Genomic DNA, 18,331 nt, shown 5'->3' with positions numbered 1-18,331 from the left:
GCACTAACTGCTCATTGTTCACAGTCCCACATCCAAGACAAAGTGGCGTCTGATTATAAAGCAGAGCAGAGCAGCTTGATTGAACGACGTCCACCTGCACAAAATCACCCAATCACGAACTCCAAACACCTGCTGCAACCTTCTGCGCCACGCGCACCTGAGGGTACGAGAGAGAGAGTGAAAAGAGGGAGAAAACAGAGCCGAAGGAGGAGACAGCACCCTGACCACAGCCTCAGGCTGACATGTCTAGTCAAGCAATATAATGATTCACATGAAATGGAAAATATAAAGTTAAATATACAAATATAGTAAAATATAAGACAGATAATAATAATGCAGATCAGACTGCAAATAAATGATAACATAGCAATTAAATTTGGCCTAAGTTTAGTATGAGTATAGTACAAAGTAGGGCTGGAACATTAACGTGTTAATTTTGATTAATTAATTTCAGAAAAATAATGCATTAAAACGCATTTAATCACGCATTTATGAAATGTGATTAATCATAATTAATTACTTACAAAGCCTGCAATGAATTTGATAAGTTTTTTTAATCGTGTCCCACCACTAGTATTAGGTCAGAAGAATAGAATAGGAATGGGTCTTTAGAATAGTCATGTTTTTTTTTCTGGTACATTGTGATTTAATAGGTTTTAAAATACAAAAATAAAAAGACAATAAAACTCAAAAGCTGAAAGTCTTCTTTTCCATCCAGTGGAACACTCCTTGATATTATTCTCCACTGGAACTTCTGGAGTCCCAGACTTCCCAGAGTTTGTGGTTTCTGCATCGGTTGATGGAGTTCATGTGGGTTACTATGACAGCAACATCAAAACCTTTGAACCCAAAGTGGACTGGCTAAAACAGTTCTTAAACGACAACCCACAACAACTGGAGTGGTACCTTAACGAATGCTATAACGCCCAGCACTCCTTCAGAGTCACCATTGACAACTGGATGAAACTCTTCAACCATACTGGAGGTAAGATATTTTTTTACTATATGTTCTCACTGTGGGGTTGCACAGTGACGTAGTGGTTAGCACTTTCGCCTTGCAGCAAGAAGATCCCAGTTCAAATCCCGGGGTGGGCCTGGGATCTTTCTGAATGGAGTTTGCATGTTCTCCCTGTGCATGCGTGGGTTTTCTCTGGGCACTCCGGCTTCCTCCCACAGTCCAAAAATATGCTGAGGTTAATTGATGACTCTAAATTGCCCGTAGGTGTGAATGTGAGTGTGATTGTTTGTCTGTATATGTAGCCCTGTGACAGACTGGCGACCTGTCCAGGGTGTCCCCTGCCTTTGCCCGAGTCAGTTGGGAAAGGCTCCAGCACTCCCTGCGACCCTAGTGAGGATAAAGTGGTGTATAGAGAATGGATGGTTGTTCTCACTGCTGAAATGTGTTGTCCCTCTGTTGGTAGATGCTGCAGTAAATATCAGCCCTTCTTCTGTGATTTTTAGCAGTGGGTGCAAGTCTTATTGACTTGCAGCCACTGCTACTATGATTGTGAAGCTAACATCTGCCCAACTCAAACATCTACAGGCAGAAAAGCTGGTGGCTTTATGAAATTATTTACTGGTGAATTAAGTTTTCTATGAGAATTTTCCTTGTAGGCACATCATTGGAATATTCCCCACAGAGTTCTCCTGCAAGCATTAAATCCTGGACAGCCAGTTTCTCACAATATCTGTATTTACTGACACTTCATATGAGGGTTTCATGGACATTACAGCAGCTTGATGGAATTGTCTAACACCCAAAAACACAAGGAAACACAACAAACCTCTTTCACCATTTAAATGAGTTGTGTTACTCTCTTAACAAGTTAACAGAAAACCAAAGTCTCTGTTCCACACTGTTGACACTGAATCAAGCCAGTTGTGGTAACATCAGTTCTAAGGAGTCACTCTGTCTGCCTGTTTGGTCATTAGTGGGTCTTTTCTGATCAAGGAACCAGACTGTTTGTCACTTTATAGGCCATATTTTCCTATTGTGTATATTTTTATGTGTTACCATTATGGGGCGTATAAATGTACACGTGCCCTTGTTAATATTGTAGAAAAACCTGATTGCTAAGCAGCCAACAATCAATCCTAAATTGCAAATATCCTTTAAATTAAAAATTCACTGCAGCGTTTTCTCATTAACACACAATTCAGTTTTACATTCAGAGTTACTAGCTAAAACACAGTGTGCATCTCTGAGCTCTAACAGACACACTGAAGGTGTTTCCTGTCTGATAAGTAAATTGTGATAACAATGCAAAACGATAACTCTTTCTTGATCCCACTGAGGGGAAGCTTGCATTGTTACAGCAGCAAAGTGGATAATGTAAACATGTAACCAATGCCAGTAGAATATATATATATATATATATATATATATATATATATATATACATAAGTACGAGTTCAAATTGTCCAAATTTCTCTGGATGTGGACAATAACAACCTTGCACATATCAGTGGTATTGCTCAGAATCCTTCAAGAGAAAATCAACACTAAAAAATATTCATATTGCATAGATTTTATTTATATTTTCCAGATTTGTCCATAAGTGGAAAAATATTGACATTGCACAGATTATTTTAGATGCAGAAAACTGATATAGCACAGAGGTTTGTTTGTAAATGTACAAAATATGAATAATTCACAGCTGTTAATGTGTTGATAATGTACCAAATGAAGGATGGTCGTTTTTCAGTGTGCAATCTCCCGAGAGCAGTGCTGGCTGTAGTTAGTTATCTGTCAGTCAGACGATTGTTGAGGTCATATTTGTGTCCATGTCAGCCAACCTTAATAGTAAATCAGTAAAATCTCTCTCTCTGTCTCCCAGGTGTCCACATCCTACAGCAACTGGGTGGCTGTGAATTCGACGATGAAACCGGAGAAATCAGGGCTTTTAGTCAATTTGGATACGATGGTGAAGACTTCATGTCACTGAATCTGCAGACACTGACATGGACCGCTTCAAAACCAGAGGCACTCATCATCAAACTGACATGGGACACATACGAGGCTATGCTAAATGACTACAAGTACAATTTACTCCGCGTGTGCCCTGACTCGCTGAAGAAGGCTATGCAGTATGGGAGGAGTTTTCTGCGCTGAACAGGTGAAATTACACAACCTGAGATACACACAGTTATGTACCTCTTCTGTTTCTATCCACAGGAGCATCCAGTGAAAATAAAACAAAGCACAGACAAAGATATGATTCAGTTGTCTAGGGTCAACGAGGTGCAACCAAAAAAACAACCCAAACAGATTATTAGTGAGCTAAAGCAATTTATTTATTGGTTAGTGATAGCATTACCAAATGAAAAGGTGATAATTAAACAAACAAAACAGGGCTGATGGATGCTGCTAATTCAAAGAACCAATTAAAATCAAGTTATATAATCTAACTGACAGCTGCACAATAAGATAAGACAAGACAAGACAAGACAAGACAAGATAAGATAAGATAAGATAAGATGTATTAATCCTGGATGAAATTGTTTTGCCAGAGTACAATACAATAAACAATGAACAAAGGTTAGTGGAGTACATACAGTTACACAGGAGTTGGTAGTAAAAAGGAAATCAGGACAGAACCAGCTCTCCTGCTGAGTTTTGTTAATTAGAGCTGTTAAACTTCTGACTCCATATGTGCAAACATGATATTGTATTGAAGTGTATTTAGGTCTGACACTGTCCCACAATGCAGGAAATCACTGTAATTTGGTTTGCTCCACAGCATCAGTTACCATGGAGATCTGACAGGTTAAAGGAGAACCACCTTTGTGACACAAAGAAACTTTGACTTTAGGCTCAACATACCTGCTAACACACTAATCTCACCTCTTAGTAGAGCCCTTAGATCTGTCACGTTGAGTTAAGACTCATCAGTTTCTCTCTCCAGATCTTCCCTCAGTGTCTCTCCTCCAGAAGACTCCCTCCTCTCCGGTCACCTGCCACACTACAGGTTTCTACCCCGACAGAGCCGACTTGTTCTGGAGGAAAGATGGAGAGGAGCTTCATGAGGACGTTGACAAAGGAGAGATCCTCCCCAACTATGATGGAACCTTCCAGATGAGTGTTGACCTGAACATCTCATCAATCGCTCCTGAAGACTGGAAGAAGTACGACTGTGTGTTTCAGTTGTCTGGTGTCAAAGACGACATCATCACCAAACTGGACAAATCAGTGATCAGGACTAACTGGGGTAAGTCAGTCAGAACAGTGGAGTCTGGAAATGAAACATATTTATCCTCATTCTGCAGTAGAGATGAAATCTGAGGGTTGTGTTTTGGTTCCAGTTCCTCCTTCAGGGTTTCCTGCTGGTGCTGTCATTGGAGTAGTTGTAGGTCTGCTGCTGTTGCTCTGCATCACTGGACTCTTCATGTGGACAAAGAAGACTAATGGTACACAGTAACACAAGAACAGCCTTCACATTCAAAGCAGAAATCTGTGAAACGTCTTTATGGCAAATTATCGATCCATCATTTTAACTTCAGTCATCTCTCATCTTTATTTCAGGGTTCAGACCTGCTAACAGTAAGATTTTCTGTTATTTACCGCATATTTGTAATCAGTCTGATCTTTACAGTCTTGTCTGTTGGGTTTTAAACTCAGACTTTGTTTTGTTTTTAGCTTCAGATTCTGCAGACAGACATTCAGATCCTAACTGATCACAGTGAGTACATCCTTGTTTCATCTATGCATTGCAGATATTAACGAACCTAACAACACTCAACAATATACTGGGATAATACTTGCCCTTCTGTAAAGACCAGCCTATTGTTAGTATCCAAATATTAGTAATGTATAATGAATTCTACTAAGCATCTGACCAGTAATTTAACTTGTTCATTTCTTCATCTGCCCTGACAGACTCTCAGGGAAGACTGGAGGAGGAGAGTAAACTCCAATGAATTCTGTCAAAACCGTTTATTGAGTCTGTTTTGCAATTATTAAGCCTTTGCAACTAACCCAAGTTGGAAACTCTTGTCTGTCCACTTTCATTTTCTGTGCAGTATTGTGCAAAAAATGTAGACAATTTAAATGTTTAGTCTCTTATTAAACATCTAAAACTATCAGAGAGGCGTCCATGTTCTCCAGCAGAACAAGGAGTAAAGAACAATCTTCAATAAACAGCTGTCTCAAGAAGGAACCAGCAAGACGAACAAGGAACCTGCATCAGACGACGGAGCCTCTACGGAGTCGCAGTTACCAGAGACTGAAACATGAGGACAGAAATAAGAACAGAGCTGCAACATTCTCCGTTTCTACAACTTATAAATCTATAATGTTGATAAGCTGCTGATTATTAGTGAATTCAAACAGTAAATCCACAAACAGCTTTTCTTGCTCAAACATGTGATTTCAACAACTAACTCTATGTGTTAAGAACTCATAATTTTACTCACAACTGCGGACTAGAAACAACATATAGCTGCAACTTTGTGGCCACATGTTAGGTTCAAACCTGAAGAATACACAAACAGCACAGGAAGAAAAGACAGCACTCTCGAGCTCCGGTCTTTTACTTGCACAAGGAGAGAGAGAGAGACTACAGCTCTGTAGTATGCATCGCTGCAGCCCCACAAACTCTGGAGAGCCTGCCTCTCTCCTTGTCCTTTTATTTCCTTCTCACACAATCATACGATACAGAGGAGTCATCATACGTTAGTCATAAGATATCAGAGTAGTACAAAGACAGAACATGTGTTACTTGCATACCAGAAGGATTGGAGTTAATATTTTTAACAGAATGTTATACCAACTGCCAGAGGTAAACCATGCCAAGGGGCTCCAGCCTTCCCAATTCATGCTCTTATCCACATCCTTGGTCAGCTTGTCCTTCAGATGTTCAAGTTGGTCAACAATGTGAGAGTAGTTAGATGTACCATCAGGAATGAATGTGCAACAGTGCTCACCAATAACCGCACAGAGACCACCCTGGGAGGCCAAAATATAATCAAGACCTATCCTATTCTGCAGAATCATGGCCTTCATGGCTTTCTTTTCAGGATCATCTCTAAGTTGGTGTGCTAGATGAAGAACTGTGTTTGTGAGTTCTTCAAGTTCCCAGTGCATGTCATTCATCCTATTTCCCAGATAGGCTGTTCCGTACATGGGAAAAGTGTCATAAGGACACCTCTAGTGTCTGATATTAGTGGTGGAGCTCTAGTAGTGTCTGGGATAGAACGCCTTTGATGTCTAGATGTTGTACTAAAAATAGTGGTAACATCTGATTTGGGAATCACAAGAGCAGCAGGCTGTAGTTTAGCCAGGTAGCATGCATCATCCCATCTCTGAGGGAGATATGAGATATAAATATACCTTATGGCCAAACGTGCTCAGTCGGGCAGGGACCCCGCCCACACGTGGAAGCAGTGAATTCATACCAGGTTCAGACACCCATCCCACCACATTGCCACGAATTTCCACGGCAGTGAGGTTGATTGGTTTTGCCCAACCTTCCTCACACCAAGAACCGCTGCACAGGGGATGGCTCGAAACACCTCCCACAGGAAAGTAAGTCATACAGTCTGTCATGCCTAGGTCCACGTCTCCCCCAGCCCAGCTCCTAAAACACAGTGATGGTGTGTTTGGATAGCGTGCCATCGTGATTCCCTGTAAGTTAATTTCATTAGTAGTTATACTAAAATGTTGAGGCATTCTCCAGTTTTTCAAGTCATAGTCACTGGCATTAGTGCAACTTGGCAAATACTAAGTGAATTTTTTAAAGGTAGTGACTGGGGTTGTAATTAGAGGTGTAGATTGCTACAACACATATAATTTCATCTAGTGTGACTGGTTTTGGTGTTAAGCATGTATTGGTCCGTGAATGATGAGATATGAATGAGCACACATAGCAGTCAGACATATTCAAACTTATTGCTGTTAAATTAGCCATCTGGAACCAAACATTATCATGGTGATCATCAACATCGAGTTCATGGTTTCTTTTTCCTCTATGAATCTCTTTTCTCATTAACAAACATGAAATGAGGATTAGAAATACCACAGCCGTTGGGCCCAACAGGGCCGCCGTCTTGACACGTTGAGTCATGACCTGGAGGGAGAGGTTACCAGCACTTCACCTCCTTTTTATCAGCTAACAGTGTTCTTGTCCTGTTCTTTGTCCAGTGAGTGTGTGGATGTATGTATGAGGATCTTTAGAGTACTCTGCTCCCTAAAGACAGTAAGGATCTGTTGGTTTCTTCACTGACATTGAGACGATTAACTACTAAAAGGTTTAATCCCCTTTGCAGTCAGACTTCCCCTTACCATCACCGGAGTTTTCCTCCAGGAACCTCTGTTTCTTGCAGTGTGACAGGTGGATCCACGAAGCTCACTCTGCTATCTTTATGGCTGTGGGCGTCATAAGCAGCACCTGGTACGGTCCTTCCCACCTCGGTGAGGACCAGTGTTTCCTCTTACTGGACTTCACTAACACCCAGTCTCGGACTGGTGGGACACCCTCCTGTTGAGAAATAGGTGCATCTGGCATAGCATATCATTAGCATGTTTTATTCCTCTTGCTTGTAATGTTTTCCTCATATACTCTGCTAATGTGCACTTCTCATCTATACTGATTTCAGGTTGTTTAAACTGCAGTAACACAAACTGTCTGCTATGTATTTATTTTAAATGGTGTTAGACCTGTTTGGTTTGGTGTAATGCGCATATACATCTGCACTAGGTCTAAACAATCAGGCCATTTTCGTCCTGTCTCTTCCATGCATTTCTTAAGTCTGTTTTGTATTGTTCTGTTTGTGTTTTTTCCTCTTACTAATCCTGCACTTTGTAGATGTTAAGCACAGCGGTTCTTTGAGCAAATGTCTAAGTTCTAAGTCATTTGGCCTATCACCTGATTTACAAAATGAGTGCCATTTCTGATGATTTTAGCAATATTGTGTGTTGGTATTTTCGTTTGCATAAATTAACACGTTGTTAAGACATATGCAGGCACGTTTATATACTAATATAATAATACATTTATACTTTATTACATCTGTGCTTTATCAACATGAAATTTTATTTTAGCTTGATCTGTTGAACTGTGTGACAATTGTTATTGTGGTCTTATCACTGCATACAGAGTGAAGTGTTTGAAATGTACCAAGCTGAGCTGCATTCCAGAGATAAAAAGGACCTTGAAGTAAAAGTAGATGCAAGCAAACCATTAGAAACACTGAGTTCTCATCTTGTGCTGGGAAACTTTGTGGTACAAACTAACAGCAAAAATGCAGTCTTTGTCTTACAGAAATAATTTCCTGACACACTTCATAAAAGCTTGTCATTGAAAAATCCAAAATCTCTAAATGTATGAACAACTGAAAATTAGATTCCGGTTTAGCTGAGTCCATTGCAGGTTTCTATAATCATTCTTACAAAGCATACCGGACCATAAAGTAATTTCTGTGATCATGCTTGCATATGACATCCTGAACTCAAATTACAGGTAAGAAACAAGAGAAGCACATGTGGTGCAGCAGCCCGATCTCACGAGGATTCGTGAAACTGTCACGTAAGTTTTAGTTTCGGTTTCGTGCGCACCAACACGATTTCATCATGTTTTTCGTGCCGCTTACCACGAAATGCGCACCAATGTATTTTAAACGGCGGACTTTTCGTGCCACTCAGAACGTATTTCAAAAGAATGTGTATATTTTATTTTTAATGTAAAACCGTGGCGAATCCAACGCTATATTTTGCATGACATCGTCCCTAAACATAACCCTAACCATAATCCTAACCATAACCTAACCATAAGCCGGTGGTACACTTACCAATTTGCATAGGAATTTCAAGAATGTCCGGCGGCCGGCGGCCGCAAACACGATCACACAAGCAGTATACGCCGATGGACAGCTTAGATCGTCATGAATCCGCCGGTATAAACCACTTTCAGATGTGATTACCACAGCGAAAAACATTTCGTGGTGAGCGGCACGAAAAACATGACGAAATCGTGTTGGTGCGCACGAAACCGAAACTAAAACTTACATGACAGTTTCACGAATCCCCGTGAGACCGGGTTGGGTGCAGATATCGTGAATTCAGTTCATGTTTCTTACTGCTTTTTGTAAGAAAGTTTTTTTTTCTTCTTCCTTTTTTCTATTTAAAAAAAAAACAAACAAAAACACAATAACATCATTTTTAGTGTCTAAAACCATACTTTATATTAAGTGTAATTGTGTCGGAAGACAAACTGATATCTAGGCTTTAGATCTAAAGCTACCCACACATAATAGCAGTTACATTATCAAGTTATTGCAGCTAGTATTCAGTATAAAAGCTGAGTTGATTTAACCAAATGAAAACAATGTTGTAATAAATAAACTGTAATAATTTTTATTTATTTATTCATTTACAGTTGATCTAGGAGGTCAAACCTCTACTGATATTTCATCTCTGCAACACAGAAGAGCATTTCTTCATAAGGCCCTGAAGAAATTATAAATCCTTTGTGTATCTTTTTAGAATACTACATCAGTGGATACATGTACTGCTGCTGCTACTATAACTGCCTATATACAAATCAGGTTTGTTTTCTAAACAGAATCTGGAATCCAACTTCTGGAGTAGTTGGTTGACCCTAAAAATGACATCATTTGTCTCTTTCTTTTGTTGTTTGGACAGTCTTTAGACCAATGTCCTTTTCCCCCACAAGTCCAGCATGAGTCCTCTCCTCTATCTCTGTGTCTTCCTCTAAAACTCCCTCTGCCTCTATGTCCTCCTAGTGGTCCCTGTAGTCCACCTCACAGTTTTGATCATTATCATCTTGATAGAAAATGCTGGGTGTCTTCTTCTTTTTCTGTTCCTTTTTATTTATAATTACAGTGTAAATGTTTAAATTCAGTCTTTGTGGTCGTGATCTGTCATGGTAAAGTCGTGTCGGCTGTGGTCGTGGTCTCTCACCCTCGTTATAGGGAGGGGGTCCGTTATCTGGTGCTTCGGCTGCCGCGGCGCCTTCGGCTGCCGATGCACCAGGCTGTTGTTGTCTTTGTGTGTTCCGTTTGTACACTATCTTATCATCTTCTGCTCTTGCTGCACAGGCTTCAGCTTTTTTGTTTGTTTGTTGCTGTATTTCTCTTTTGTGCTTCTTTCAGCCATATTTCTGCATAATGAAGCTGTTTTTCGGTTTCTTCTGATTTCTTTTTATCTGTTTGTTGTTTTACAGTTAATTTTGTAACTAGCTCTGTGCAGTCTCCTACTATTAGTTTGCCTTTAAATCCATGTTTCTTTTCCCAATCTGACAAGAATTGTCGAATCTGGATGCTTCCGTTCCATGTATTTTGCATTGACTTGTAGGGAATTTTTTATATTTTTTTCCTGATTATTTCCCATTTTGGTTTGTTTTGTTCGAAATTATTTTTATTTAGAATTTGTGGTGCTGTTCAAAATTATTTTATTGAGAATTTGTGAAAAACAATGCTTCATGAGCCAAAATTCAGCCCTTGGAAAACAAGCTTCCAGGCCAGCTCTATTAGCTAGTCCGGTTTTCCACTGGGGGTCCTATCCCAGGACTGAAAGTCGTTTTAGAGTTTTCACAAAATCCTCCTAAATCGTAATGACTGTTCACACTCAGTGATTTACTTCAACTGACAATAGTCGTACGTTCACACCGTTAGGTTTCAGGCTGTCCGCTGCTTCAATCACTGACCAGTCCTTTCACACTCACACTTTAACACATGCACACGTTTTGTAAGTTTTCAGCTTTCCTTAGCTCAGGACTTCACTACTCCTCCTATAAGTTTTCAGCTTTCCTTAGCTCAGGACTTCACTACTCCTCCTGTAAGTTTTCAGCTTTCCTGAGCTCAGGACTTCACTACTCCTTCAGCGCTTTCCACACTCACTCTTTGAGTGTCAATGCATTTGTACAGTACCTGTCATTCGTTCCTGGTGCTGTTCTCTTTGTTCAGATGCCGTCAACCTGGAACCCCGCGGAACCTGGACAGGGTTTAACCGGCCGACGTGGAATTCAACCACGGAGGGCTTTCGTCCCCGAACCTAGTTCCAGGGGGCTGTGCACAGACTTCGGTCTCCCTCGAACAGCTCCTGAGGGTTCCAGGCGTATTGGCATCCGGCTCGAAGGACCAAGTTATGTTAGGTTCAAACCTGAAGAATATACAAACAGCACAGGAAGAAAAGACAGCACTCACGAGCTCTGGTCTTTTACTTGCACAAGGAGAGAGAGAGAGACTACAGCTCTGTAGTATGCATCGCTACAGCCCCACAAACTCTGGAGAGCCTGCCTCTCTCCTTGTCCTTTTATTTCCTTCTCACACAATCATACGATACAGAGGAGTCATCATACATCAGTCAGAAGATATCAGAGCAGTACAAAGACAGAACATGTCTTACTTGCATGATCTTATCATAAGAGCGAGTCAGCTCACTATAGGAACAAGTCAGCTTTGTTCTTTAGTTGTTACTTCAGAGAACATGCAGGTCACAAATTAGAATGCTGATGGTAGTCCTCATTTCCTCACAGTCACTCAATGATAACCTCGAATCAACATAAGTATAATCATTCTAATATAAGTGTAATTCTTCTAACACCACACTACATAGAGAAACACTATAATCACAGATACATGAAAATATACAACTCTAAAAGCAATGCTTGATTAAAAATGTTGTTTGTTTATAGTGTTCATTTGATGAAGATCATAGCACAGAAGTGTCCAAATTTTTTCCAAAGAAGACCAGATTTGATCATGTGAAAAAGGCCGAGGGCCAACCCTCCTGTGTGACATTTTTTCAATCATTAAAGTTGAATGCCAGGGCATTGTCTGAAAAAAAATCTGTTTTTATTGACATATTTGTTTTTATTTCGTCACATGGGAATGCCAATAAATGGAAGCAATCCAAACATAACCAGGTCTTAACAAAATCATATTGAACTTCAATCTCTTCCTATCCCAAATTTCATCAGACTTCTTGTGATTCAAGATGTCCATCTAGTCATTTGAAAATTTTTTATTTTTCTTTATTTATTTTTTTGTCAACTTTGATTGGCCATAATCCCCATTTCTACTAACATATAAAAGCTTTCTAGGCATTGGTAGTGTCATTCAGATAATATTCTCACCACAACATCAAATAGATCCTATGTTTGAGAGAGATATTTTTCCTATTCTTTTAAAAATCCACTTGTTTGCAATTTTTGAACAGTGCCTGAATCTGAGAGATCTTAAGCACAAAACTGAGGCTTGTGCACCAGTATTTGCTGCATTCTCTCTTTTTGCCAGAAACTTCTGAACACATATGGACATCTAGAAGTGGCATCTTGGTTTAATTTCCAACTTGCAAGAGATTCATTGATGTTTTCCATTCAGTGCAAAATTATGAAAATATTGAAATTTTGGCTAAAAGAAACCCTCACCAGCTGTCAGTTTGACATGCCAAAGATCATTCCTACAAAGTTTCTGTCAGGGCCTCCCCCTCCACCTCCTCTGCCCCATCCTGACATCCCACTCCCTTTTCCCTATCTCTCTCCCTCTTTCCCTTCCCTATCTCTCTTTCCCTCTCTCTCCTCCTCTCTCTCTCTCTGGCAGCTGACAAGCGGAGCCCAGCTTCACGGCTGCGTCCGCTTGGCAATCAGCTCCCTCCCCAGCACCCGAGCAGCTGTTCGTCATTCCACTGATCACACCACCAGCAATAAAGACCGGTCTCTCCCTCCACTCTCTGCCAGATAGTAAACTCTGCTGCCGCAGTCAGTTTCGTCTCGCTCCTGCAGAATGGAGCAAATCCCTGGCTATACAGTAGTGATGGTCAAATGAAGCCCCATGAATCACTGAGGCTTTCCAGCCCATTGCTTCATTAAAAGGTTCACTACTCGAAGCCTCACTGAAACAGTGAATACTGCCATCTGGTGTTCAAATGAAAATATGACCTGAGCCGAAATTTGGTATGAAGATCTATGCAGTAACAATTAATATCGGATGCATCTATAGTATATGTACGTGTGCATGCATGTGAACACCCATGAAGACTCATGGCTTTGTTCTTAATCAAACCTGCAATAAAAGCAATACAAGAGTTTGCATTTTCATTCATTTTTATTTAAAAATAAAAGTTTCTCAAGTGTGGATGGGTTCAGTCGATTTCTTCGTTTACATAAAATTTCTCCTGCTTTTGAGAACACCCTCTCACAAGGCACAGAGGATGCTGGTGTTGACAGCCATGCTGTTGCTAGTCGATATAGATGCGGATACTGCGTCTTGCAGGTTTTCCAGTATACGAGTGGATCCTCATTCCTCAGAATATTTGCATCGGCAGTGGCGCTGGAGCTGCTCCTGCTGGTGGTGACTGATGTGTCCAGGAGCTGCCAAAGCTCACCTAATAACAGTCGCACATAGGGTGAGAAGGTTGGTTAAGACATTCAAAATCACAACACCAACATCATAATAGAGAATACAATGATCAGGTGACTCACCATGATTGGCTGGCGGATCCACGGGACGGCTTGCAGGTGGGAGGGGGAGACTCTCTCCTGATCATATTGACACACTCATTTTTCAGTCTATTTATTGCCTCTTGTGTTTTGCCAGGAGTTAGAAATCCAAGTTTTTTAAATCTCGGATCCAATAAGGTTGGCAGTGTGAGAGCACTGACTGATTCCAAGTTGTGGATGTGTTCCTTAAGGCGCCGGATGAGGTTGTCCCCCAGCTGCCTTGCAGTGGTCAGGGTTGGGAGTCTGCAGGAAACTGTATGATGCAGCATTTTCATGAGAGGGATCACTTTTGATCCAGACACCCTCCTCTCGCTAGAGACTTCAACTGTTGCCTGATGGAATGGCTCGAGAACATTCAGCACATCCTTTATTGCTTCGTATTCTGAAGCTGTTGGAGGTGCAACGTCAGTTTTTAGGGAGGCTAAGGCTGCTCCCACTGGCTCTCTGAGCTCATACAACCTTTCCAACATATGGAAAGTGCTGTTCCACCTTGTCTCAACTTCAATTATCATTCTGTAAGGCTGCCTCCCCATTTCTTCCTGCACCTGAACAAGCCTTTCTTTAGCTGATGTACTGGATCGAAAGAGGGTCACCAACCTTCTGCATTTATGGCGCAAGTCATTTAGCCCAGGCACATCATCAAATGACTTGCGCACAAGTAAATTAATTGTGTGTGCAATGCACACGGTGTGTCTGATGTTTAGCTGTCTGACACACGCATTCATGTTAGCTGCTCCGTCGGTGACCAGGCATTTCACTTTATCCGTTATGCCCCACTCCTCCATCAGCTGTGCATGCCCTGCAGCCAGGTTCTCAGCTGTATGGGCCTTCGGGAAATGTTGCACTCCCAGTAAGGAAGTGCAGAGCTGGTCCTCATCACTAATGTAGTGACAGGTCACCGCCAGATACGCATCCATGTTAATGGATGTCCACATATCCGACGTGAGGCTGACAGCTGCAGCCTTCCTGACCTGCTCCTTGGCCTTCTCCTTGGCCTCCCGGTATCTATCCTCCACCATTGACTTCAGAGCCTGAAGGTGAAAATCAGAGTTGTTATTCTACTTACTTAAATAAAAATTACATTTGGCTCTGTTCACACACCTTTCTGCTTGGGAGCACATAGTTGGGATCCAGTGCATGAACAAGCTCCCTGAATCCCGCATCCTCCACAATTGAGAAAGGCTGAGAGTCCTTAATGACCATGCCGACCAGAGCCTCATCCACCAGCGCTTTTCTGGAATCTGTAACATTTAATGCTGCCTTATAGTTGGAGTCAAACACCAGATTTAGTAAATATGCAATAAATAGTTCCTGTTACTTTGGCTTGTCTCTGGCCTGTTGGCAGCCTGGGCATGCTCATGCATGGCTCGATAATGGCGGATCATTGAGGAAGTATTATTGCTGTATGTGAGCTGTCTATCACACACCAAGCACCTCACCTTTAATAAAATCATACATATTGTGACTGATAGTTCACTCTATGGCAAGTATACAATAATCACTAGATTCCAAGAACTTCCCAGTGGGAGGTTCCACACAAACAAACCTTATTATGAGCAGTTTGCTCAAAATACTCCCACACAGGTGAGGACTTCCTCTTTCTAGCTGGTTCCATCTGTGAAATGGGGGATTTGCAGCACAACAAACAAAAATGAAACTGGGGGGAATGTGAATTCACTTTTAAGTGAGTGACTTTATCATCACCTGACACAAGGCCCTGCTGTAAAACTATGTTTTCCCAGTGAGTTCTTGACATGGAAGGTGCTGTAGAGAAGTTTGTGACTGCAGAAGAAGGTGCACACACCAAACAGAGGAGTGAAATCATTGACAAACTTAATAAGTGACACACATGCACACACAAACACCCATGATTTCACCCAACTCACAAACAGGTGCAAAAGAAAAGTATATATATGTGTAATAGCTCACGTCAAAACCCTAGAATTGGGAAAATAATCTACACTGCTTCTACTCCTAAACCACTACCTCTCTACTTCTCAAACTATTATCTACTATCTCTATTTTTTACTCTGACTGACTCTCTAACCGCTAACTCACTCTCTCACAAACCACCTGACAACTCACTACAAACGCCGACACAACCCACAGTGTCCCGCCAGATTTGAAACGCTTATATGAGGAAGCGATACGTTGAATGAACCAATGACGTAACCTGAGCAAACCGAGGCCTCGTTTGTCATCGGTCACGTGATTTCCTCGGACACGACACAAGCCTCGAAGCAAGGCTTCATCTGACACGCCCACTTTTGCTCGAGACACGCCTCGAAGCCTCAGTTCATTTGTCCCATCACTACTATACAGTAGCCACAGTTAAACAGTCCAGTGTCTGATGGTGATCTAAATTCAACTTCAAAATACTTATAATGACAATTTGTCAGCATCACTGAAGGACCTGATTCTGGCCACACTGGGGTTTGAACCACCAACAGTCTGATGAATCGTCCAGAGACTGAACCATCACATCACTGCTTCCATGTAATCTTCATGAAAAAAGGTTGCTACAATTCAGCCACTTCTATTGTAAGGTATGTTGTTGTATGGCATTTTAAATTTGTGCTCCATGGCCCCTATTTTAACTTTGAGCACCTGGCCCTCCAAAGGTCTCTGCATGGCCCTGCCTGTGTGATTAAACCAGACTGGTCTAGTTACATTCCTGATAAGAAGGCTCCGTGTAAATACTGTACCTTCAGGGAAGGATACACTCCACTTTCTCTAACTATTTCTGATTATCTGGCTTAAGCTCTTCAGCTCCAGGACTTCCAAAAAGAAGATGAAAAAATTATTGGCTTTAGTCTTCTTCCGTCACGTCGCATGTTCAGGTAAGATCTCAGAGTAACTGTTAACTGTTACTTCTTCCTGGTGCTGTTTGTTCTGTTATTATTTTCTGCACAGCACCTGATTCTTTTAGTTTCAAAGTCTTACAAATGTCTTAATAGCACAGATTCAGCCTGATATGTATCTGTGCAGTTCTGACTTATGATTATTATCTATGTTTTTTTAATATTGTGGTTAAATCGGTGCGTTAAAGACGACATGCTGCAGCTGTCATGGCTGAGAGTAATGGACAAGATAAAATGTGGTGGAGATAAGGATCTGTTAGACTTCTGCTGTCAGCCTTTTACTAAAGAAGACAGTAATGTCTCCCAATAAAGAAGCTTTCAGTATTATCATATAAATTATGTAAAATAAGCCTTAACTGATCACGAGAAAGAAAATTCCCGTGTTGCAGCAGCACAACTACAGAAATAAGCACACACAAATAGGGAAGTAAAATACTCAGATGTGCTGTTATGATATCGTTAAAACATCTTGTAATTTTAAAACAGAAACTCTAAGATCATTTGGTCCAGTCACACAATATAGTGAATCACGTGAAATGGAAAAAGTAAAGTGAAACATTCCAATAATAATAATAATATAGTGAGATATAAGATAGATAATAGTAATACAGAATGGATTGCAAATAAATGATAACATAGCATAGCAATTAAGTTTGGCCTAATTATAGAATGAGTATAATACAAAACAGTTTGTGTGTCACTGGCTCCAAAAAATCCAAAACAGCGACCAGGAAGTAGCAAAATCCGGGCTTCATTTTCTCGGCAATGAAACCAACAGGTGATGTCACGGTTAGTTGACGCCTGGGTGTGTCATGTGCAGGTTACAGTTTGGTGAGAGTCAGAGCTGAAAAGTCAAAGTCTACAAGCACAATACTTCAAAAAGTTCTCTCCCTCACCAGAAACACACAGAAGAAAGGTTGTTCTGATATTATTTCACAACATAGTCTCCTTTACCTTAAATACACTTGGCTCACTGATATTAAAGCAGAACTATCCCTTTGCAGAGGAAGGTCACATCTTGGGCCTTCAGATACTCAAAAGCATGCACGACTTCATTATCACTCTGAAAATGTCAACGATGCAAGATTTCTGTTTAGGAAACAAAAATCAGACAGTGCAGGTCTGTGAATAAGGTTCATGGAGCAACAGTTTAAAATCACATTTGGCTGTTTCTACAATCTGTACTGTGTGGATGGGCCCATTTTCCTGAAGCAACAGCAGCCAGCCTGAAACTTTCCTCTCTGTTTGTCTGTGATTGCTTAAAGCATCTGAGTTTTTGTGGACAGTGATATAAGACTTTGTAGTAAACAAATTCACCCTGAAATGGGAGCTACGTCCCTTGTCTCTAAGGCTACGTTCACACTGCAGGCTAAAGTGAGCCAAATCCGATTTTTTTTTTTGCCCCTATGCGACCTGTATCGGATCTTTTCATGACAGTCTGAAAGACACAGATCCGATTTTTTTCAAATGCGACCCAGGCCTAGGGTCCAAGCACAGAGGGTGCCGAGGACAGGCGGTGCAAACTTGGATATGTGGTCCTAATTCCGATAGGTACAGTGCCTTGTGAAAGTATTCGGCCCCCTTGAACTTTTCAACCTTTTGCCACATTTCAGGCTTCAAGCATAAAGATATAAAATTGTAATTTTTTGTCAAGAATCAACAACAAGTGGGACACAATCGTGAAGTGGAATGAAATTTATTGGATATTTTATACTTTTTTAACAAATAAAAAATTAAAAAGTGGGGCGTGCAATATTATTCGGCCCCTTTACTTTCAGTGCAGCAAACTCACTCCAGAAGTTCAGTGAGGATCTCTGAATGATCCAATGTTGTCCTAAATGACTGATGATGATAAACAGAATCCACCTGTGTGTAATCAAGTCTCCGTATAAATGCACCTGCTCTGTGATAGTCTCAGGGTTCTGTTTAAAGTGCAGAGAGCATCATGAAGACCAAGGAACACACCAGGCAGGTCCAAGATACTGTTGTGGAGAAGTTTAAAGCTGGATTTGG

General features: G+C 41.0%; 3 protein-coding genes across 13 annotated transcripts in view; 2 read left to right on the top strand and 1 right to left on the bottom strand.

Annotated features, from left to right (window-relative positions):
- Nucleotides 1-18,331, top strand: part of LOC110970679 (major histocompatibility complex class I-related gene protein-like) — a 163,681-nt gene that overhangs the window by 94,449 nt on the left and 50,901 nt on the right. The gene's annotated exons all lie outside the window — the stretch shown is intronic.
- LOC127535980 (major histocompatibility complex class I-related gene protein-like) overlaps nt 1-18,331 on the top strand; it is a 106,469-nt gene that overhangs the window by 64,562 nt on the left and 23,576 nt on the right. Inside the window, exons 4-6 of one of the 10 annotated variants that reach the window (XM_051955042.1) lie at nt 3,906-4,208; nt 4,303-4,407; nt 4,523-4,540. The exons of 7 other annotated variants lie outside the window; for them this stretch is intronic. In XM_051955042.1, coding sequence (XP_051811002.1) covers nt 3,906-4,208; nt 4,303-4,407; nt 4,523-4,540 — 426 coding nt within the window. Of the gene's footprint in view, nt 1-3,905; nt 4,209-4,302; nt 4,408-4,522; nt 4,541-18,331 lie in introns of those variants that run through there. 2 more of the 10 variants (XM_051955052.1, XM_051955051.1) reach the window with 2 other exon arrangements.
- LOC127535979 (E3 SUMO-protein ligase ZBED1-like) lies at nt 11,830-15,129 on the bottom strand. The gene is made up of 3 exons (XM_051955033.1): nt 14,559-15,129; nt 13,440-14,488; nt 11,830-13,342 (listed from the first exon to the last, which is right to left on the bottom strand). Exons 1-3 carry the CDS (start codon nt 14,658-14,660, stop codon nt 13,339-13,341), a joined length of 1,155 nt encoding a protein of 384 aa, XP_051810993.1. The 5' UTR covers nt 14,661-15,129; the 3' UTR covers nt 11,830-13,338.

The sequence above is a fragment of the Acanthochromis polyacanthus genome, chromosome 11 (assembly GCF_021347895.1).
Source record: "Acanthochromis polyacanthus isolate Apoly-LR-REF ecotype Palm Island chromosome 11, KAUST_Apoly_ChrSc, whole genome shotgun sequence".
Classification (NCBI taxonomy): Eukaryota; Metazoa; Chordata; class Actinopteri; family Pomacentridae; genus Acanthochromis; species Acanthochromis polyacanthus.
The sequence above is the reverse complement of the archived record's forward strand: the minus strand, read 5'-3'. Positions and strand labels throughout refer to the sequence as shown.